The sequence below is a fragment of the Lissotriton helveticus genome, chromosome 6, assembly GCF_964261635.1.
Source record: "Lissotriton helveticus chromosome 6, aLisHel1.1, whole genome shotgun sequence".
Classification (NCBI taxonomy): Eukaryota; Metazoa; Chordata; class Amphibia; order Caudata; family Salamandridae; genus Lissotriton; species Lissotriton helveticus.
The window spans coordinates 485,722,804-485,746,695 of NC_136067.1; the positions used below are offsets into that span (position 1 = coordinate 485,722,804).

The window sequence follows — 23,892 nt, forward strand, 5'->3', positions numbered from 1 at the left end:
ACAGACCTCCTTCATTAACTGAGACACGAATGGTGTCCCCTGATCCGTCAGGACATCTTTGGGAAAACCCACCCTTGAGAATAACTCCAGCAATTTCTCTGCTATATTCTTGGTGGTAACGGCTCTGAGTGGAAAGGCCTCCGGGAAGCGAGTGGCATAGTCCACAAGCACTAGGGCATAGAGGTTATCCTTAGACGTCCGTGGTAGTGGACCGATTATATCCATACCGATCCTATCGAAGGGGTTCTCAATGATCAGCATAGGTTGTAGAGGTACGGCTGGGGGGCGTTGCAAGTTCTTTTTTTGACATATGTCACATATTTGGCCGTAGGTCTGGGTAACCTTATAAATGCCAGGCCAGTACAACAATCTCAACAAATTCTGCGTTGTCTTCTTGGTCCCGGAGTGTCCTGCTGTGAGATGAGCATGGGTGTAGAATAATATTTGTTCACGAAAGGCTTGGGGTACAAGTAGCTGCATAGGTTCTTCTGCCCGTCCCTCCCGATATAGATGATCGTTCTTGATCATGAATCGGGGATATGAAGGAGATGTTGTGTTTAGATTAATATGTGCTGATTTCCAAGCATTGAAGAGGGTGGAGTCGTTAGCTTGAGCGAAACGAAAGGTTTGGCCCGATACCCAAGGTTCTGTTGTGATCAGGGCTGGGCGGGGTGCTCTTTGTTCCCTCCCTACATTCCTGAGCTCAGTTTGGAACAGGGACAGAAAATCAGGATTATCCACCCCTATTATGAAATCTTCTGGTCGGACTCCGCCACCCCCACCCTTACTGTACAAGGAGCCCGACTCCTTGGATAAATGGTTACTAGTGCCAGGGGGTAGGGTGTAACATCCCCGTGTACGCATCTAATGTTTACTACAGATTCAGGGATATTTTGGTGAGGGTGGATTAGACCCTTCTGTATGACAGATTGTTTGCACCTGAATCTAATAAGGCCTTTACTAGTTTTTCGTTCACCGGTACACGTACATAGAAAGAGGGTCCCATTTCTGCTGTATACATCACTGCTTTCGGGATATACCCGACCTCCATGGGCTCTTCCGCTGGTCTTCTCCTGGGACATAAACGGGCGATATGGTCCGACTCCCCACATTCGAAGCATTGTGGGCCCTTTGGCAGAGGGAGCTCAGGTCTAATGGGTTTGCACTTCACTACATCTGCTACTGGGTTTGGTTTCTTGTCCATTTTGCTCTGGGGAACACTTTTGGTATTTTTCTCGCTGTCCCAAGGTAGCATTCAAGGCTGGGCTCGTGAGCAGTTTGCAGCCATCTCTATGACCTGTTCAGCAGTGAGACCAGAGTGCTGTTTTAGCCATCTCTGTGTCCCATAAGGTAACGCCTCCATGAACTGTTCCAAGTATATCCTAGTCATGATTTCCTCCTTACTGCTAGTGGAGGGCCTCAGCCATTTGTCAGCGGCCATTTTAACCTAAAATATAAAGTCTTGTGGTTTTCTCCAGGTACCCCTTTTTCTTTGCAAAACCGGACCCTATAAGCCTCAGCATCAAGCCTAAATGGTCAAGAATTATTTCCTTGATTTCCAGATAAGGGGTGTTCCCACTAGCATTAGCTATCTGGTAAGCTCTTCTTTCTACTGTAACAGATGTTCCGGGTTCATGTACTGCTTTCTGTCAGCCTTCAATCTGGGGCGATATTGTGTTTTTGAACATCTCCCTGTCTGCTTGGGCTGATGTCATCTGTCTTTCTATCGCCCATTCTAGTTTTTCTTGGCCTTTGATCAGGTGTTGTATTACTTGCTCCATCACATGAGGACTAATAGAGACTGATGATCCCACTTCTGACACCAGTTGTGGCGGGGTTGATGTGAGGGATTGTAGACCAGGTCTAGGTACGTAAGGCTTTATTTTCTGAAATACTTTTTTAGAATGACTAGACAGTCTTTCTTTGGAAAACCGGGCTGGATCCGTGATAGTAAGGGTCCGGGAGGCCGGGCCTCACGTGGTGTGGTTAGGGACCTTCTGGCATAGTTGCTCCGATGTCGAGTTAGAGAGTCCGTTGGGAGGGTGTTCCAGCCGGAAAATATGTTGGCTTGAAAGAAAACAACAAATCAAAAGAAATAGGTCAGGATGACGTTTTTTACATCGCTCGTATCGCCCAAGGATACCGGGGGTGCAAGGATCACCATTAGCTGTGCTCACTCGTTTACACGTTCGTTTGTGCCGAAGGAACTTGTGTGAAGAACGTGTGTACGGGAAAGGGGTGTGGATCAGGAAGAGGTAAAGGAGGGGAGGGGGATCAGGTGCGGGCCGGTTTTACACTAACAGTTTCCCCCAGCCTCCCAACCCAACCTGAGACTTTCTGCCGTACCTGGAGCAGCCACGCTCCTCCTGGACCGTGGCCCGGCAGAACGTGGGGTCGTTGGCCTCCTGGCTCTGCTGTAACTTTCCCGATACTCTGCTCTCTTCTTTGGTACCAATCTTCCTCCTGTCGTCCTCTCCGCTCTTCCAAAAACACCACCAAAGCTCCTCCCGATCTCTCTCCGGTGTCCGTGCACGTGGACTGCAGTACTTCCTTCTTTGTAACCAATGGCGGCTCGCTGACGTTTGCTGAGGGCGGTGCTCCTTCTTCAAAGTGAAAAGCCCAGTTAAAGGCGCCAGTCTCATTCTCTTCCTCCGTAGTTGTTTGTAGGGGTGTGCTTTCCCAGCTCCAGTCATCCTGTTGGGAAGGGACACAAGGTGGTAATGGAGGTACCGCTGTCCACCATTCCCTATCAGGGTTTGTTGGGGGGTCTGTGGGCTCTCCTGGTCACAATTTGTTAAAATAAAATCACACAATAATGTATCAAAACGTGTTAGACATTAGCTCCTTTCTTTCAATGCAATCTGCTCATCCGATGGTGCTGTCAACTTCCGATGCTGCTTCTCTCGATTCCCACGATAAACATTCACACTGATATAGTGTAAAACATTGTTTCAGGACTTTGTTACATGGAGGAAAGTTCTCATGGGAACCTTCGTACCTAAGCTAAAAGATGTCCATTGTGAATACAAAAGCAAGTCAGATATGATGAGGGAAACTAGCAATAATATTCTGTGAAGCATTCATACAATATATCTAAATCATTATGTATTCAACAGTTACAGCAAAGCTCCTTGTATTAGGATAAGTGACATATTGTGGTGTAATGAAGCTAAAGAAACATCAGTTTAAAGTCAGCACATTCTTAAGCAAGTTGCTGGTGTTAGGCAAAATGTTCAAAATAAATGTCTATTAAGCTATGAACTTGAGTCAAGAGAAAAAGTCTTTTAGACCTAACTAAAGGGGCACATTTAAGAATGATAGCCTAGTACAAACATTTTCTTTTTCATTCACCTATGCATGAGCAAATATATATTATTATTTGCAGCCTTAATAATGTATTATAAAAGGATTATTTCATGTAATAGAGCATGCACACTTTTGTATGTGTCATTTTCTAATGGGAAAACATTTCTGCAGCAGTTTAGATGCATCCTAAGGCTCAGTTCTAACATGGGCTGCGATTTGAAACCAAAGCGTTACATCCCTGCGGACATACCTTCGGTGGACAGTTTCTCTACTACAGTCTCTGGATTTCTCATCCACGAAAATGTGTCTGTTTTATACCCAATGCAGTCTATTGCCTTCTTTGGATTTGCAGTGGATTCCACCCTGAGCCTTTCATCCAAAAAAAGTGGCCAAGATCAGAAACGAACTGACTCGCACACTGGCCAAACCAACTGCATCCTTTTCTCAGATTGCCATAGTGTTAGGGCTTCCTTCCTCTTCCATCCAAGCCATCTTTCCCGGGTCCTTACACTACAGGCTGTTGGTTGGCCCACATGGAGGTGTGGAACTCTCGCACAATCTTTGGGGCTCAACCAGACCTGGGTATCTAATCTGATGCTAATGCAGTGGGCTTGGGAGTTCATTGTGGAGAATTCTCCACCAAAGGAAAATGGTCAGAACAAGAAAGCTCTCTTCACATCAACTGTCTGGAACTGCTGGCTGGTTCATTCGCGGTCAAATGTTGGACAAAGGAACAAATCCAATGCAATGTCCTCCTCAACATGGACAACATGGCGGTGGTCAGGTACATCAACCACCTCAGTGGGACATGGTCCAAGCTCCTATCGGATCTGACCAGGAGCTTTTGGGAGTATTGTCTGGGGAACCAGATCTCAGTCACAGCAGAACACCTCCCGGGCTCAAGTGGTGGACTGGCAATCTCTGTATCGTCGTGATCTCCATCTCTGGAAACTCGATCCTTCCATGCTCTGGGTACTGACATCCAGATATGGGTCCTACTCAGTGGACCTGTTCGCATCCAGCCTGGACCATCAGGTAGCTCAAAACTTTAGTTGGAGGATCAACCCCTTAGCTTATTCCAACAGATGCCTTCCAACAATGCTGGGACATGGAGAGGGGCTAAGCATTTCTGGCATTTTCGATGATAATTCGACTCTCCACCCAAGTTCAGTGTCAGCGGTTGAATGTAGTAGAAATCAGTCATCTCTGGAGGTCTCAAGTACGGTTTCTGGTTCTGATGGAGGTTTCTTGGTATTCTCTAATCTGTCTACCTCTGTTCTCAGCTCTCTTCCTGGATCCCATCTTGTTCTGGAGGGTTTGCTGCAGCTCATGGCATGGAGGATTACAGGGGACAATGGCATGTGCCAGGACTTTTGCTCCAGGCTGCCGATCACCTCTCCAAGGCATGAGCAGTTAAGTAATATCAATCACATTGGTCCAGATGGCTGGGTGAGTGTCATCAACAACATTTGGAGTCTATGGGGGCAAAAATTGCGCATATCCTGAATCTTTTAGTCTCCCTTGCATTGGAAGAAATGGCCTATAAGACAATCAATACTTTTTGATCAGCAATTTCAGTGAAGCATCCCCCGATCGACGGACATCCTGTTTGTGAGCACCCTCTAACACGGAAACTTCTAAGAGGCGCCGCCTATCCCTTTCCCCAGATCCACGGTATTCGGTCCTCTGATATGTAACGGTGATGCTTAATTTGTTCCTTTCTTGGCCAAGTAACAAATATATTTTACAGAAACAATTGTTAGCTAAGGTGGCCTTCCTCTTATGCTTAGTCTCTTGTAGACGGCATTGGATATCAAGAGACGAGAATTTACCCCAGAAGGAGTTGCTTTCCACATTTCAAGAAGAACAATGACAAATTCCAAGGTAGTTTCTTACCCGGCATTCCCAGATTCTACAAAACTATGTGTGGTGGAATGCATTAAGTCTTCTGAATCCATGACAGAAGAACTCCATCCCCTAGGTGAACAACAACTTCTAATTGCTCTATGAAAGCAATATTGAGCGGTGTCTTCGCCTACTAGCGCTAAATGGGTTAGATGTACCATGCAGTAAGCTGGCATAAACACACAGATGTTTGGAACCCACTGTACCAGAGGGGCTATGGCCTCAAAGGTGTTCTCTTTAGGAGCACGCTTGGAGGATATCATGAAAGCAGCGAATTGGTCATCAGACTCTGTCTTCAAGAGCTTTTACTTTAAACCGTTGCATAACATGACATCGTTAGTGGTGGATAAGCTTTTGAACTAGCATAATCCTTGCGTCCGGTCCCGATGTATAATATATAAAATGTCCAAGCTTTCGTAAAGGGAAGTTTCAATTCTATTAAGGATGCGGAGGTCTAGGGTTATGCCGTCCAGGGTCGCTGAACAATTATGCTCCCCCCCCAGTGTAATGAAAGGATTAGTAATGTCTGTAAGTAACATATGTGATCTTATTATGAAATTGCGAATGCCTTGCTGACCTATAGCATCATTACAGGATGGTCGAACTGAATTGTTAAACTCAAGTTTAACAGTTTTCAGAACGGTTTCTCAAAACTATTTTTCTTTCACAGCTAACGATTTGGGCACGCAGGAATAATGACTACCTTTTGGGCTGATTGTCACATCAAGAAAGAGGAGGAGATTACAGAGACAATGGAGTGTAATGGGCCATAGGTGCTCTAGTTGGTTGACCTGTGATGAACTTTTCTATTCGAAATGGTCAGGAATTTGCAGTTTGGTTTCATGTTTAATATGGCTGTTGTTAAAATAAAGTGAAGAGAAGAAAGCATCATCCTCACCTCCGCATCCTTAATAGAATTTAACCTTTCTGTTACGAAAGCTATGACATTTTATATTATTTCTTATTTCTGGAAAATACATTGTTTGGCAAAACACAATCAGCAGCAGACCCATCTTATTTAGAAAGCTGCTTTCAGTCATACATACAAGGGAAATGTATTTTGTACTCTAAGATCTTTTATGCAGAACTGCAATTAATGTATGTGTGGCTATTGCTTTTTTCAGGTACTCTGGTCTCTGGAACATGGTCGCTGGATTCCTGAAGAACCCTACGAGCTTTTCTCTCATTTTCCTGCTGCTCCTGTAAGTCTGATTTTAGTTTTTGGAAAATATACCGAAATGTTTGTGGATCTCTTTCAACCGGAAGTTTTTCCATTGGCGCTCACAGTGACAGACATTTGGTGCCAAGCAATTGTTTTGGCTGTAGAGGGAAAAGAAACATTTTCCTTCTGAACAATTACAAATTGAATGAATACACGTTTTCCTGGCGGTGTGCGTTTGCTGGATTTTCAAAAATTGATTTTTAAAATAGGTGTTCTGCATTTTAATCTTCCGACAGTTCAGTATTCCATTGTACACTGTGAGCAGTTGTGAATTTAATGATCTATAACGTGTGAAAATATACATATTTTCAACCACAGTAAGCCCTGAACAGAGCCTAAACCTATTTGTGCATTGTTACAAAAAGTAGATTACTCTATTTGGCCATTTTATCTTTTACAACAGTATGCAAAAGAAAATGTGCTATAGCAAATATTGACTAGATCGTGAAACAGTTCACTGCATCTTAAGCACTTTGAATAAACAAGACAAGAGTGTTCCAAGGTAGTAATAGACCACCGTATTGGAGCAAAGTAACCACCTTCACTTAAGGTGTTAAGAGAAAGCCCTCACTCACCACCTGGTGATGACATGCTTCATCATCGGGCCCCACAATAGAGACCTAGCGTCTCTTTCGTGTGCTTCAACGCCAGATCTACTGCGGAGCGGGTTTAGTGGGTTAGGGCAGTGTTGTGCAAAGAAAATTAAGTGAGTGGTGAGGGGTTAAAAGAGTCAGTAGTGTTTCAAAATTAACTTTATTGGGATGATCACTAAGGACTTAAACATAAAATTATGTGTCGGAAATTGTCCACATTTAATTAAGTGGTAGTTTCCTTAAAATCAGTCAACATGTTTCAGCCACGTAACGGTATGAATTTACCTGGCATTCGTCAGGACTCAGTGTGAAATAAAACCCTGGCGGTATGGACTCTCTAAGGCCCACCCTTACCTAGGGACGTGAAAGTGAAAAATAGAAGGTGTAAAAAGTGCAAAAAATTAGAAAGAAAAAATTGTCTTTCTAATTACTCCTGGTTTAGGAGGATTCCGAACTTTCAGTTTCTGCACCTGTGGGAAAAAAAAAAAGACGGACAAACATAAAGGACAAGACATACAATGAGTTGTGATGCTTATCACTTAATGGTAGTCCATTGTGCTCCAGTTGGTGGTTTCAGAGGTATAGTGTGGCAGAGTAACAATATAGTTAACACCACCACGGTCCCCAGATTGGTAGAGCGCTATAGATTGGTAGTGCAGTGTACTATACGTGCTATGTACAAACAGTGTTTTCACAAGGGGTTGTGAATGATTAAAATCGCTATCAAAACTAAAACGAAAATGTCGGCGCGATAGTGATCGTGCTAACAGATTAAAAAATTTTATTAAAAAAAAAAAAAATTCTCACTTTTAAGGTGTAAAGAATTCACACCATGGGTCACAGGAGGGGGGTGGGAGCGTAATTGGCACACCCTGTAGTAGTCAAAACAAAGGAGAAGAACGCACAATCAGTCATACACCTTAGATTGGTACTTAGCTTCGTGCCATAGTCGATGGAGGGATTCTGGCTTCTGTACTCACGCCCTCGACGCTCGGCACCCGTTGTGTACCTGGAGCAGCCCTTCGCTGGACCCCGAAGATGTGGGCGCGAGGCAGCGAGGGCGTTAAGTAGTTACTTTGCGATAGTCTTCTTCCGGGTGGGCGCGGTCGGGCCACGTCGGGATGATGACGTGGGCCAATCAGTGTTTCCCGTCTTTGTCTTTGCTGTTGCCCATAACAACGAATCAATCCTCTCTCATTGGTTCATAAATAACGCGTCATTTCCATCGGCAAACACTGATTGGCCCACGTCATCATCCCGACGTGGCCCGACCGCGCCCACCCGGAAGAAGACTATCGCAAAGTAACTACTTAACGCCCTCGCTGCCTCGCGCCCACATCTTTGGGGTCCAGCGAAGGGCTGCTCCAGGTACACAACGGGTGCCGAGCGTCGAGGGCGTGAGTACAGAAGCCAGAATCCCTCCATCGACTATGGCATGAAGCTAAGTACCAATCTAAGGTGTATGACTGATTGTGCGTTCTTCTCCTTTGTTTTGACTACTACAGGGTGTGCCAATTACGCTCCCACCCCCCTCCTGTGACCCATGGTGTGAATTCTTTACACCTTAAAAGTGAGAATTTTTTTTTATAAAAAATTTTAATCTGTTAGCGCGATCACTATCGCGCCGACATTTTCGTTTTAGTTTTGATAGCGATTTTAATCATTCACAACCCCTTGTGAAAACACTGTTTGTACATAGCACGTATAGTACACTGCACTACCAATCTATAGCGCTCTACCAATCTGGGGACCGTGGTGGTGTTAACTATATTGTTACTCTGCCACACTATACCTCTGAAACCACCAACTGGAGCACAATGGACTACCATTAAGTGATAAGCATCACAACTCATTGTATGTCTTGTCCTTTATGTTTGTCCGTCTTTTTTTTTCCCACAGGTGCAGAAACCGAAAGTTCGGAATCCTCCTAAACCAGGAGTAATTAGAAAGACAATTTTTTCTTTCTAATTTTTTGCACTTTTTACACCTTCTATTTTTCACTTTCACGTCCCTAGGTAAGGGTGGGCCTTAGAGAGTCCATACCGCCAGGGTTTTATTTCACACTGAGTCCTGACGAATGCCAGGTAAATTCATACCGTTTCGTGGCTGAAACATGTTGACTGATTTTAAGGAAACTACCACTTAATTAAATGTGGACAATTTCCGACACATAATTTTATGTTTAAGTCCTTAGTGATCATCCCAATAAAGTTAATTTTGAAACACTACTGACTCTTTTAACCCCTCACCACTCACTTAATTTTCTTTGCACAACACTGCCCTAACCCACTAAACCCGCTCCGCAGTAGATCTGGCGTTGAAGCACACGAAAGAGACGCTAGGTCTCTTTTGTGGGGCCCGATGATGAAGCATGTCATCACCAGGTGGTGAGTGAGGGCTTTCTCTTAACACCTTAAGTGAAGGTGGTTAATTTACTTTGCTCCAATACGGTGGTCTAGTACTACCTTGGAACACTCTTGTCTTGTTTATTGATTTATACTGGGGTATAAGAGTGTCCCATCACTTTCCCTGCCTCTCTCTTTGTTTTGATATCTTAAGCACTTTGGTCAGCACTCTGGTCCCAATGTACAAAAAAAGTCATACATAGACTGTCTTAGGCATATACCTACAGTTGGAGTACATTTCTGACTTTTTTGGAGTACTCAAAAGTTCAAACAGTATTTCTTTCCAGGAATACATGCATGCCTAAGTATTTACACATTCATGAAAGTACCAAGGGTACATTTAATCATCTGTAAATACAAGGCACAACTAGTGCACTTGCTAACTATTTCTCATTATAACTTAGGGGCAGTAAATCTCTACATGACGAAACGTGTTCTCCTATAGCCCTGCCAGTTTTTGCGGGGTGCGTTACTAAGGTTTGTGGGTGTTTATCTACTTTAGTAGGCATCCATGACCCGGGGTTCTCACAAGGCACCTATTAAGCAGATATGCTCCTACGTACAATTGCAACATACTTATGCATGCCAATAAATCCATTTACGAGTGTAAAATCATGTTATATGAATAACACGTGAGTGTAGACTCATAGGTTAAAGATTTGCACACCTATAGTCCACTTCTGTGCTTAAATGTTTTGTGACTTGGCCTCCCATGAGACAAGGCTTGATGTCTAGTAGCTCAATGTTAACGATCTCTTCACACACTGGATTTTGTACAAAGGAAATGTTGTACTACTGGAGTAGTACCCACTTCCTTCAAAGTTGTTGTCACTTACCTGCAGCCAGCCGGAGAGCGCTCATGCTCCTATTTCTTCTCTCTGGGACTCTCCAAAACAATGTCCCTGATCTCTGTGCATCTAGGCATGCATGTCAATAGTAAACGTGTGAAGGGCAAGGGAGAATGACTGGAAATGTGGACTACTTACTACTAAATGGGAGGAGTTTAGGGAAATTTAAGGAGGGGTATATGGATGGGTGTGCTACTACAAATGCCAGTGTAAAAGAATAATACCATTGCTACCCACAAAGTACACTTCTAAAGTTACTGCAACCCTAAACGTTTCAAAACAGATTCCAATGTACGCCAGTCCAGCCTTGGAATAAGTCAAGCACCACGCATGGCCTACCACTTATTGCAACACACTCCCATAGTAAACTATGGGCATAGAATTGACATAATACCCCATAGGAAATATTGTTAAATAAATTAAAGTATTTTGGCATTCAAAATCTCTCTGTACAGATGATAGATAATAATTTATCACTGTTGCATTTAATAATAAACATAATAAAACATTTAACTAAACTTTTAAACGTTTATTAAAGAACATTAAATTATTTCAATAAATTGAATACATATTTCTTAACACAATGTTAGTGAAGGTGGGATTTTTTTTAAACCATTGTTTAAAAATATTTTGTAAATTTTAATATTTTAGTTAAATATTTAATAAACATTTTAATTCAATGAGTTAATGTACTGTAACATTGTATTCATTCTAGGTTAAAAATAAGCATTTATTGTATGCGGATGACATCCTACTGTTAAAAAACCTTCGGATATCCTAGTTCCTCTCATACGTAAGACAATCCGTTTCAGCGCCCTATCGGGCTTCAACATCAAATGGAGGCAATCAGAGCTATTCCCTCTCACCGATGCTACTGATCCCCCTCACTGCAAATATCCCCTGCTTGGTGCACTGACACCACCAAATACATACGCATCATCTTACTTAGAGACAAGGAAAAAAATAATTTGTCTCAACTCCTGCCGTTAGCAAATTGGCAGGCCAGGTTGAACGCTGGATTTGCCTCCCCCTGTTCATGGCGGGCAGGTTTTTTTTTGTTTTTGTTGTAGAGTTTTATATAGCGCGAACTAGACCCGAACCGAATCAGGTATGGCAAACCTTAGCTAAAGCTAAGGTTTGCCATCATAAAAATGATTGCCCTCCCCTATTTACTTTATTTGTTTAAAAATATTCCAATGCTTCTCACCAGCTTTCTTTATGAACATATGAGGGTGCTGATTAGCCTGATTTGGGCCAACCGTAAGCTCGAGTGGCCTGGGATACTCTTATACTCCCATATGAACGTGGAGGAATCGCTGTTCCTGACTTCTACATGTATTTCCTAGTGCACAATGTCAATTTGCCCATTATTGGGATCACCCTGATACCTGCTTACCAAATGCCAAGCCCAAGTGTGACCTGGTGGACCCTGTCCCACTGACAGCCTTACTACCACAAGGTCTCAAATTCGACACCACAGACATACAGACTCTCTCAACCACTAAATGGGCCGTCCGGTGACTCATCGGGACACTGGGACGAGGCCACATATATTCACCAGAACTACTGCTATTTCCCAATCCTTGGTTGCCACTGACTTAAAAAAAAAAATTGGTACAGCGTACTCCAACCCTGCATGCTCCCCATATGTTCTGTGATCTATATCCAAACGGTTATGTAATTCCCACCAAAACAGATCCCAACTTTTCCCATGCCACACTCATGGTTCAATTTATTTTCCATAGACTACTCAAAACAATCCTCTTGCACTTCTCTACTTACCCACTGGAACCTGAAGACTTCGTACCTCTCACACTTTTAATTACAGACCCCGATAGTAAGCACCTATTCTCTAGACTTTATCGCTCAAGCATGGCTCTTAAACACACTCATGATAGCAAAGTCAGTCAGCTTTGGGAGCAAAACCTCGGCCACTCTCTTAACCACTGGGGGATCGGGCATATTGTTGCACAGAAATTAAACTTGTATCCCCCAAACACGGTCATAAAATGCTCCATTTCCAGTTTCTACATAGAACATACCTCACTCTCGCTAGCCTGGCAAGATAGATTCCTCCAGATCCTCACAATGCTCTTATTGCAATTCACAAGATGCTGATTTCGCACATATGACATGGACCTTCCCCATTCTCGTCAAATACTGGACAGCAGTCTTTGAGACCCTTCACACATGATCTCACTTACACTCACGCCCAGCACCCTTATGGCCCGCTTGGGCAACGTCTCTTCTATTCCCAAACACCTTCGCCGTTTTACCGCCATTGCTTTATTACTGGCTAATAGCCCTTTGCTATGGCAGCACACATCACCCCACTATGTCATCATGGTTCACGAGCATGACATACTGTGACCTAACCAGCGAGATCTACGCTACACTGCAACCTCCCTCCTCCAGACCCAAGGATATTTGGCAACCCCTCCGTACTTATTTGTTAACTCTAGGTTCAGACTCTCCCTAGCCTCTCCTCTGGCATCCACTGACACCCTCTCCCTAGGTACAACAAGTCAAAAGACAACTGACTAAGGTCTCAAAACCCCTCCCTTTCTTTACCCTTTCCTTTCTTACTCCGCATTCCTACCTTAATTGTTAGTGCTTGCCAATAATGATTGCACTGTCCTTGCTGTACTTCTTCACGCTTGTAATTGACACTACCTAAGTGCTGAGTCCAGAAGGAATTCCGATCAACAGTGTACAGGTATATGCAACAATTGCCCAACCTTGTTAAAACAATAAATACATTAAAAAAATATATATTTGCATTTAATTTGCATATGTATTTTACATCGATTTTTTTTAAAGCATTGTAAAGTATAATAATTATTTCTATATTTTCCCATAGTGAACCCTTTAACACTATAGCGGAGATCTCCACCTACATAAGCGAAGTTACATATAATAACCTTACACTCGTAAATCATATTGTAGGAGGCTTCAGCCTTTGATTTGTGGAGATGTAGATGTAAGTTTATATGTTGGTGAAAATCCATTCTCCAAAATGTTGAATAGCAAAAAAGTGAGAGTTACATATAAGTTTAATAATAAATATACACATGAGAAAATATACACATGTATATTTACCTTTGTAAATACGCCCCTATGTTGCTGGCGAGTTGCTAAATGTGAATACCTTTTATGCAGAGATCAAAGATTATAGGCCTGTTATCCGTTTCAAAGGGTTAGTCCTTTTTTCTTCTTCTCTAATCTGATGTGTTCTGTGTGTGGTTTCAGTACTAAGCATGTGTTTCCTAAGATCATTGTGTATTTTGGAGGAATGTGTGACATTTGTGAAGCATCAGAAATTGATAATGAGATTGTATACAAAACATGTCTCGAAAGCTATGACTAGGTATAAATGAAAAAATGAACCATGTTGTGAATGTACTTGTTGCATTTGGGCCATAATCTATAAAATCTGATTTTAAACGCACAGCTACCGTGCACTAAAACATGTGGGTGAATTTTAACAATACGATAAATATTCCCAGTAGGAATGCCACGCTCTGTTTCTTGCTCGGTAATGAGCGGGTTGTTTATGCATGTGTTCCTTGCTATCAGCTACCAGCCCCTCTCTAGGTCTGGCGCTGATGCTACGATCAGGAATAAGGCCCTTTAATTGAGGGCTGACCCCTGCTCTCCTACCCACAGCAGTGCTCTGCGTTTGTTCAGCTCTCCCTTTTAAGTTGCATGTACTCTCAAGCCTGTTTGTTTACACAACCCCAGAATGTAACTTGGCAAGAGGAAGGTTTCTGCTCCTCTCATTGTGAAATTTCACGTCTATTCTGAGTTTTCAGCCAATCTCCGGAGCCAGAAAGACATCCTGGAGATGGCTTCCAGTTCTTGTTTTATGCTGGAGGAGGAATGATAAAGTAATCTACATGGCCAGTGATGCGTTATGCAGATGAAATTAGTAGACTCTTCGAGAGAGTATACATTAAGTTATAAAACTATAACATAACATTTATTTATGAAGCATTTCACTGGCAAGCTTACCCCTGGAAGGATATCAAATTGTTGAACAGTGACAGTATAATGCTCACATTAAATCAAAATCACTACTCGTTGGGGAATACAAATCTAACGGAAAAAAAATCACAAATATGTATGTGTAGGTATGTGTTGTGAAAACCCTGTTGAGGGTCATCAGAGTGCTATACATTAAAGTGGATGTTGGGAGACAATAGAATATCGTGTACATGGAGTGTTTCTGGTTTGTGTTACACATCATGTCATATAGTTCTAATTTTAGGCATGGGGGAGTTTACAGGTTATCGCAGGATTACAAGATTTTCAGTGAAGTGCCGACGCTGGTTCTAGATAGAGCCCCTGTCCCAAGCAGCTTTATCCACTTGTCCACCACTGCGTAATCCACTCTCGAAGGTCACAGAATTGAGGAGACCAGGGTTTATATAAGGGGTTGTGATCAGAAACAGCTCAGGTTGTATTGAAACGGCGTTAAAGGGATTGCTGCTTTGCTAAAATGTCACACAAGAAAATATCTTGAAAGTGCCTGTTGGAGAAATGTAACCTAATGATCGGTGACTAGGGTTGGCCCAGAAGTATTGAGAATGGTCACTATAAATGGGGAGACGACCTTTGCAGTGTGATATGGAAGAAAAAAAATAACAGCTGACAGTCAACATATTTTGACAAGATCATCTGACACATTTTGAGCATCTTTTGACCCACACCTTCCCCATGGTGGTGTTGAAAGCCCTTCACTGAGTAGCCTTGACTTCGCTAACCATATGTTAGGCAGTGTTGTTCTGGCACAAAATACTACATTTGATTTGTATAGAGAGTATTCTGTTGAGACCACTATTGAAGTAGAGATTTCTAGATCAGAAGTTGCAGAAGCACTTCTCAAAGATGATATTTCTGGAGATGTATTTTTACTTTTTATGTATATGAGACTTGTTGTACTAAAACATTTGGCCCAACATAGCAACATACACCAGTCAATAACATACATGACAGCATAATTATGCTTAGAACCCAGTAGCCATACATAACACTTCGCTCCATGTACCGTTATGGGTAGTAGTCTAAGAAACTCATCAACCACCCAGATTTGATAATGAGCTAGTTCTGGTGCGAGGAATTTTGTTTCAACAGGCGCGAGGCGCCAGCATTATCTGTTTTTTGGGGAAATGTAGTATCCTGCAGCTGGGGGTGAATAGATAGATACACAATCTTGGCTTGTCCTGTTCTGAATAAGCCAGACATATATTATGTAGTGAGAATGCGTCGAAGATCGAGGCAAATTCATTCTTTTTTGTATGATTATTATTCAGGGAATAACTTGTGTACAAATATTGTCAATATTTCAAATATATACATATACAATCAACCACACATAAATTTTTCAGTAATTGATACTGAATAGACAATGCATATATAGAATCCTGGAAAAGCCAATAAATTGCAGAGCATACTATTATTTCTTGAACTACACTTAAGTTATGGCTGAGTTAATTAATCCTCAGTTACATTCGGTTTTTCAAAGGGTTCCCTTCATTTATCAAAGTTTCATCCTGCACCTACACAGGCTGCAAAAAGGTATTTTTGAAATAATTTCATCAAACTACTCCCAAAATATGGAGGCATTATCTGAATTCCATTGATGAGTTCTAGATCTTGCTTCTAGCTGGGACATGAATATTAATTTTGCTTGGTTAAGTACCCCTGTTCTGGTCACATTGCTGATCTTCATCGACAGAGGTCGAATGTCAAGCTATTTCTTGTGTTAAATTGCTGGTTATTTAAAAAAAAATAATAACATGGGAATTGGTGTTTACAAATTTCTCTTACGTTGCAATGAGAAAACAAGCATTTACAATGCAATGGTCTCGACATTATTAAAGGTAGAGCTATTGGCATTGCTCATGACATTTTCTTTCTTTTTTTAATCATAAATAAATGGTATTGTCATTTACATTGCCAATAGCTTAATCGTTAAATAAATGGCATTGTCATTTACATTGCCAATAGCTTAATCGTTAAAGAAATGGGATTGTCATTTACAATGCAATAGCTTAATTTACACCCACACAGAGCCACACACACAAAGCCACCCACACACACATACAGAGCCACCCATACAGAGCCACCCACACAGAGCCACCCACACAAAGTCATTCACATAGAGCCACCTACACAGAGCCATACTCAGACAGAGCCATCCACACATAGTCACCTACCAAAAAAGATATCTACACAGAGCCACACGCGCACACACACAGACACACACACACAGAGCCACGCACACACACACACACAGAGCCACGCACACACACACACACAGAGCCACGCGCACACACACAGAGCCACGTGCACACACACACAGAGCCACGTGCACACACACACAGAGCCACGTGCACACACACACAGAGCCACGCGCGCACACACACAGAGCCACGCGCACACACACACAGAGCCACACGCACACACACACAGAGCCACACGCACACACACACAGAGCCACGCACACACACATACAGCCACACACACACACACACACAGACAGAGCCACGCACACACACACACACAGACAGAGCCACGCACACACACAGACAGAGCCACGCACACACAGAGCCGCGCACAGACAGAGGCATGCGCAGACAGAGCCACGCACAGACAGAGCCACGCACAGTCAGAGCCACGCACAGACAGAGCCACGCACACAGACAACATAAATGCAGTGTGTATGTGTTAGCTGATCACTGCATAAGTGAGTTAAAGAATGTGTTGAGGGTTTCACTTAACTCATTCAGCTGTAGTGCTTTAGGGACGAATTCTACTTGGAAGAGGTTTGATAACGTTCTTTAGACCCCCAAAAGAAACGTTTTGCTTAATTTGTGGGACCAATAAACGCTATTGCTACCTACACAATATAGATTTTTCACAAAAACTACAAAGCTGGTGCTTTTTAGTTCGTCAGTAAATGTGCAGTTTAAGTTTTGCCAGGCAGGAGTGTGCTTGTGCCCTCCGTCGTGCTGTGTGACTCTAAAAAGGGGACGGAAGTGGTAGTCACGGTGGTTGTCGGGTGTTCTCCGGGACTATTGTCGCCAGCACGAAGGCCCCCTTCCTCCACGGTGTCGAGCAGCATGGTGGCGGCCCGCAGCTGGTCGCTGGTCGTCAGGTCCCTCCACGCACCCACGGCCTGCAGCTGCAGGAGGTCGTTTACCAACTCCACCATGGCTTGCGGAGCAGAGGAAACAGGATCTGGACAAAAGTCCGGTGGGCCCGCGCGGGCTGTCAGACATCTACTAAAACATTCTGTGAGATATGACTAATAATGTAGGGCTTAATAATAGGTATTAAACCCTAGCCTGCTCAATTCTCATCATGCCCCCAAATCAATAGTCCTATTCCCGGCAAGTCTTTTAAATTCACGTAAACACAACGTTTCTCAAAAAATCCCTCTACACAGCTCTCACAGCCCACACAGCTCTCACAGCCCACACAGCTCTCACAGCCCACACAACTCTCACAGCCCACACAGCCCACACAGCCCACACAGCCCACACATCCCACACAGCCCACACAGCCCTCACAGCTCTCACAGCTCTCACAGCCCACACAGCTCTCACAGCTCTCACAGCCCACACAGCTCTCACAGCCCTCACAGCCCTCACAGCCCACACAGCTCTCACAGCCCTCAAAGCCCTCACAGCCCACACAGCTCTAGCAGCCCACACAGCTCTCACAGCCCACACAGCTCTCACAGCCCACACAGCTCTCACAGCCCACACAGCTCTCACAGCCCACACAGCTCTCACAGCCCACACATGCTCTCACAGCCCACACAGCTCTCACAGCCCACACAGCTCTCACAGCCCACACAGCTCTCACAGCTTCCCAGCTTCACCACCCTCAGCCTAATGTGTGATCCTGGGCAAATCCCTCTGTCTCCCAAGGCCAGTGATACCTTCACAGACAAATATAGATTAGGACACGTAGAAACTGGATGAATATGGCATTTACTGAGAAGTAATTGGAAACTAAACGTGCCATTGTCAGATCTGTGCATGTTGATATTCCCCCACCTCCCGCCCCCGTTGAGTACGTCAATAATTTTATTTTGAAAATTATTGTAACTTGGTGGGGGCTAGGAGAATCCTTTGAATTAATTACCAGGTGATTAAACACCTGATTCCAGGCCAGGTCTTGCTGTCAAACAATACAAAAGGGGATGATGGACGGAGCGTTTGAGCAAATCAAACACTCACCCCCAGTCAACTGATCTGGGTTTAATCCATCACCATTCTTTAGCCCACTCAGCCACCCCATTTCAGACATGGCTATATGCAAATCAGTCTGACCCAGTGCCTCATGGGAACAGTCCAGCCCGAACTGCCAAGCCATGTCTTCCATGGACCGGAAACAAGCATCCTGGGACCGGTTTCGGATTCATAATCCTCATCAGCCAGGCTATCTTGAATCCAGTGGCCAAGTGAGCAAGGGACTCACGTCTGAGCATACCCTGCCACACTTAGGGCGAACAAAGCGATACAAAAGGGGATGATGGACAGAGCGTTTGAGCAAATTAAACACTCACCAGCTAGAGGGGGGGCCGATCCCACATTTGAGGGGTGCTGGTGGTGCGGCATCAGATGCGATCCCTCAGTAAATAAGCCGATAGCAGGGTGTGTGACGAGCCACTCCGCGCGCTCCGGGCCGGGTCTTGCCGCCAGCCGCCAGGAGGCCGAGCATGCACCGGAGGGGGCGCAGCCGGAGCTGAGGGCAGACACTGGCACCAGCGGGCTGAGGGCAGACACTGGCACCAGTGGGCTGAGGGTAGACACTGGCACCAGCGGGATGAGGGCAGACACTAGCACCAGCGGGCTGAGGGCAGCCGGGATGGCAGCTGTGGGGCCCGAGCCCCGGAGGCCTCTGAGGGGCCTGGGAGATGGGACCTGAGGCCAGCGCAGCCAGCCCCCCGGAGAAGAGGGGGTCCTTGTCTTCACAGCAGCCCAGCTGTCCCCCAAGTGTCAGGGGCAGCGGCTGTCGGGCTGAGCCCCCCAGCTACCAGAGGGGGGGTCGGCATCTTGGTGTGTGCACAGGATGCTCTCTCGGACCTGCCCACCTATTGTTCCCCTCTCCTCCGCCCTGTCCCCCACCCCTGTCCCCCACCCCTGTCCACACCCACCCCCTCCGGACAGGCTGCCAGGCAGGGACAGGTGCTGGGGGTCCGCGCAGGAGCCGCGGTGGAGGTCGCAGTCAGACCGGACTGCTGCTGCTGGTACTCCTGTGCAGGCTTCGTGCGCCAGCAAGGGACCCCGATCTGCGAGTGTGCCAGTCCTATAGGAGCAGTGTGTGCGCTGTGAAGGAACCGTATACTAAAAAACATAGTACTCAGCAACATCATACTTCCCCGCATATATTTTGAAAGTTTTAAAGGGGTCGCATACGTTTCAAACGGGGATCGATAGTACGCCCGTTAACAGTTCGAGGTGCCAAAGAATCCTGCACTCAAATGAGGAGCCCCCAGGCTACACACTCACTTCGATTAAGCAGGGAACATCTGTCGGTCCCTGGGGGCACACGCAAGCAGTGTGATGCGCAGGATTACAAATACCTCCGGGCCACGGAGAGAACAAAATGCAAGGCCTCGGTGCCCGTCGCTCACACGCCATCGGCGGCCTCCGACCTCTCTAAACCTGCGATGTCCCTTACAGTCCCAAAGTGAGTTCTCACCTTATCGGTAGACATGTTCGTCACGCACGCAGATGCTCGAACTGACTGCCCTCCGGGTCTTGCAGCATCGGTAGCCTGGGAGCCGCAAAAGGGGAGCAGTGCAGGGGGTGGAATCAGTCACACTTGCTGCCGGGCAGACGATGTTCTTACTTGGGCGGCAATCAGGAGAAGGCCGGAGACCAACAAAAAAAAAAAATGGCGGCCGCAAGCGTCTGAAATTTTCGAATTCGGGGGCGTGTTCGGCGTTCTAAAAAGGGGCGTGGCTAAAAAGTGGAAAGAACAGCACAAACACGCCCCCGAATCCGAAAGAGACGGAGCTTCTTTAGAGGGACGCCTCTCTCCTCCAATGGCTGGCCTCCGTTTAGGAAGCCAGCCAATGGAGGAGAGACGAAGAGAGAGGCGGGTTTAAAGCACACACTGAAAGACATTAAATCTCCGACTTCCGGCTGGCAAGCCAGCCGTCGGTCCGAGACCTAAAAAGGGTAAAGTTAATTCCCACACAATATAATTTGTGTGCAATATAGTTTTATCAGTGAAACTGTATTCTGTGCACATTTAGTGACCATTTTAATGAAACACGTACTGTCTGTAAATGACAGTGCGCTAGCATATGATGCTTAAGTTACATTAAAAAATTCACCCACCGGGTGTCACTTGAGAAGCCAAGATGGTGGCAGTGTTCTAAACATGCTACGATTCCCCCACAAGAATCCTAATATGCTAAGATCCTGTCAGACAGCATTGTTTCTTGAATTCCCTGGGCTTTCCTCGGTGGGGAGAAGCCCTGTGTGCTCCACAAGTGCTGACTGATGCTGTGAACAAGGGTGTGAAAGCTTTTAACTTGCACAGACTGGTGCAAGGGGAATACGGTAAAGATGGCGGCATCCACTGTGCCTGGAGCCTGAGGTACGATTTAGGGCCTGTGAAACCTGGTGCACTGGTGGGTCCCCCCAACCCCACCGTCTCCACTGCTGCAGGTGACTATCGTGGAGAGCTGGCTGTGTCACCAGCGGGCACAGACATTGCCGGCCCCATTGATATGGGGATCCCTCCTGAGGAGATCGCCTGGCCCTACAAATACGACCTGTGGGGACCTCAGGCTGCATCGGTGGAGCTACAGGCCGAGACCTTAAAAATAAACATTGGACTTGGCCGGCCTTGTGGGCTGGATTCCTGGTGGGCCTCTTGCCACACAGCGGATCTGCATGCAGGTACATGCGACAGTCCTCACCTTGGGCGATTATGTGCTTGCTTCCTTCTGTGACTGCTGGGAACCTATGTGGACACATAGGGGGGCCCTGCTGTATGTGCCTGTCTACTTGTCTCTGATTGGGGGCCAGGGTCTGTCACTCCTTTAGGTTCTCGGGATGCTTCCCCTGGAGATGGCCAGGGGTGCTTGCCTGGCCCAGAACTGGCAGCGGAGTGGTGCTGAAGGGGAAAAACAGGACCCCGCCTGCCTGATCACTTGACCTGCCAAGAGGTGGAGTGGCCTAATGGGTTGGCCCGCGGGGATGAACTGACCTGATTCTACATTTTTGCCAATGCACATCTGGCCAGTTACATTTGCCACCCTGCGACCTGCTGGTGACCATAGTAGCCCTGATCATAGGGGCCTTTCACGGCTGGGGATCAGGCTTGGCTTGCCTGAAAATACAATAGACCGTATGATGCTGGACACCTGTTAAAGATGTAGCCATATGCTGGGGTGCTGACGGTAAGACCTGCGGCCCTTGGACCCTTCCTGGCAGTGCTTGGGACAGCTCCCCCACTTGGTAGACAGGTGGTGTGAGGAAAACCACTAGCAGCGGCAAGACTTCTTCCGCTGGGCCCCCTTGTTCTGTTTGATGTTGCCTTCTCCTGCACACTGAGGGACACCTTTGGTTTGGCAGAGGCAGCCGAGGCCCGTGCAGTTAGGAGCGGTGGGGCCGGGGGATTTTGACAGACAACGATAAGGGAATATTAATTATTTATTTAATTTTCCCTCGTAGTCGCCTGTCAAATCCCCCCTCAACCTAGCCTCACCGCTCTTACCTGCACCGGCCACTCCTGGGCGGAGGGCGCTCCACTCTTGTTAGTGTCTTGCCATAATACTGCCCCCTCCCCAAGGGTTGTCGTTTGTTGCAGAGGAGTATTGACATCTGGGCGCCCCGCTCCACTGGGCCCTGTGATGCCACCTTCGATAAACACCTTGTGATGGGGCGTGATATGCCCCTGTCGCAGACTAAAATGGATCAAATTTACCAAAACTGCTCCCAGGGAAACGCTGAGGTGCTCTTCTCTGTGGACACCCCGCCCAACCTACATACTTGCCAGTTATACTCAAGGCCATCCAAGACTCTAAAAAAGTAGTGGAGACTAAGGTAGATGAATTCTGAGTTGATGTCTCCCTTATTGCGCCAAGAACTCTGTAATGTTGCTGGTAGGGTGACCAAGGCCAGAATCCCTACAGTGGAGGATGAGATGAAGACCCTCACACTTCAAGTCTCGGGCTGAAGATAATGAAAATCACGCCAGGAGAAATAACTTGCAATTTATTGGCTTTCCAGAGGAAGTTGAAATTCTGGCATTGATGGTCTGCTGGAAGACTGGCTGCGATCCTGGATCCCCTCTGATAAACTGTCTTGCTTCTTTGTGGTGGAAAGGGCACACCAATCTCTGGTCAGGTGACTGCCCCCTGGGTTCCCCTCCACCTGTAATTGCCCACATTCTTAATCATAAAGACCAGGACGCCATCTTCCGTGAGGCCAGAAACCACCAAGACCTGCGCCTTCAAAACTTGAAGATTATGATCTTTCCGGATTATACCAGATCAGTGCAGCAACGCCGACACTCCTTTGAGAAAGTTAAACAGAAACTGTGTACGCTTAATCTTCAATGCATTTTCCTTTTCCCAACCCAATTGAAGGTAATATTCATATCCTCAACATATTTCTTAGACACTCCAGAGCAGGCCTGGGAATAGGGGATGGAATAACACAACACTTCAGCACCCTGGACTGCTGGAGGCAGCAGTGACGCTGCGTAGGAAGCCCATGCCTGGGCCCTAGACTAAACTACCCCAGGGAAGAAATCCCACTCACGAAGGGGGACAATTGGGTCTGGGAGGGGGTTAAGCTTCGCCAAGCCCACCTCAAACCGAACGCTCTGCTGATGCCCAGGAACCGGGGGTATCACACTCTAATACCTCAGTCTTTTCAGAACACAAGATGATGAATCCAAAATATCTTAATTATCCTGGGACTAATGTGGAGCACAAACCTATCCCGCTGGGCTGTCATTAATCCCCAATACAGAAACTCTGTATTACCTTGTTCATTACAGTGATGGGTAAGCTGTTGGGTGGGAAGGGGAGGGGTGATGGGGGGGACAGAATATGTTTTACTATTATTGGATTGAGATACGTGGAGATTGCAGTCGGGCAAGCTATTCATTATGTGGAGTACCTAGGAGTCTTGAATGTATTCCGAGACCCCCCTTTTTGCTTTATCTATGTTTGGGGTTGGGCGACAAATGCTCCAGTATTAGAAGTGTGGGATGAGGTGCAGTTGGGGAGATACGTTCTTATTGTGGGTTGTTGCTGTTTTCTCTCCCCATTTGTAAAAACAGGTCAAGGACAACCAATATTTGCCCGGCGGTATCGCCTCTTTAACCCACAAAATCTTAATCAATGAAGAGGCAGGCGCTGGAGACTGGAAGGCAGGAAACAAGGTTTATTCTCTCCGGAGGAGAACACATCAGTTCGGACAGCCAGTATCGTCACGAGGTGCTCTAACCGCATCTCTGAGGCCTGGCCTCTTATACACAGTTTTGTGATCTTTATTGCAGGTAACACATTCTTGCAATGCTTTGAAGTATGAAAGGACATCCTCGGAATCTCCCCTTCAGGCCCGTTCCCA

At 45.7% G+C, this 23,892-nt stretch overlaps 1 protein-coding gene across 2 annotated transcripts in view; it reads left to right on the top strand.

Annotated features, from left to right (window-relative positions):
- Positions 1-23,892, top strand: part of MCPH1 (microcephalin 1) — a 1,654,378-nt gene that overhangs the window by 956,982 nt on the left and 673,504 nt on the right. For both annotated transcript variants that reach the window (XM_078647933.1, XM_078647932.1), the window contains exon 12: positions 6,336-6,413. In XM_078647933.1, the coding sequence (XP_078504059.1) occupies positions 6,336-6,413 (78 nt within the window). The remainder of the gene's footprint in view (positions 1-6,335; positions 6,414-23,892) is intronic.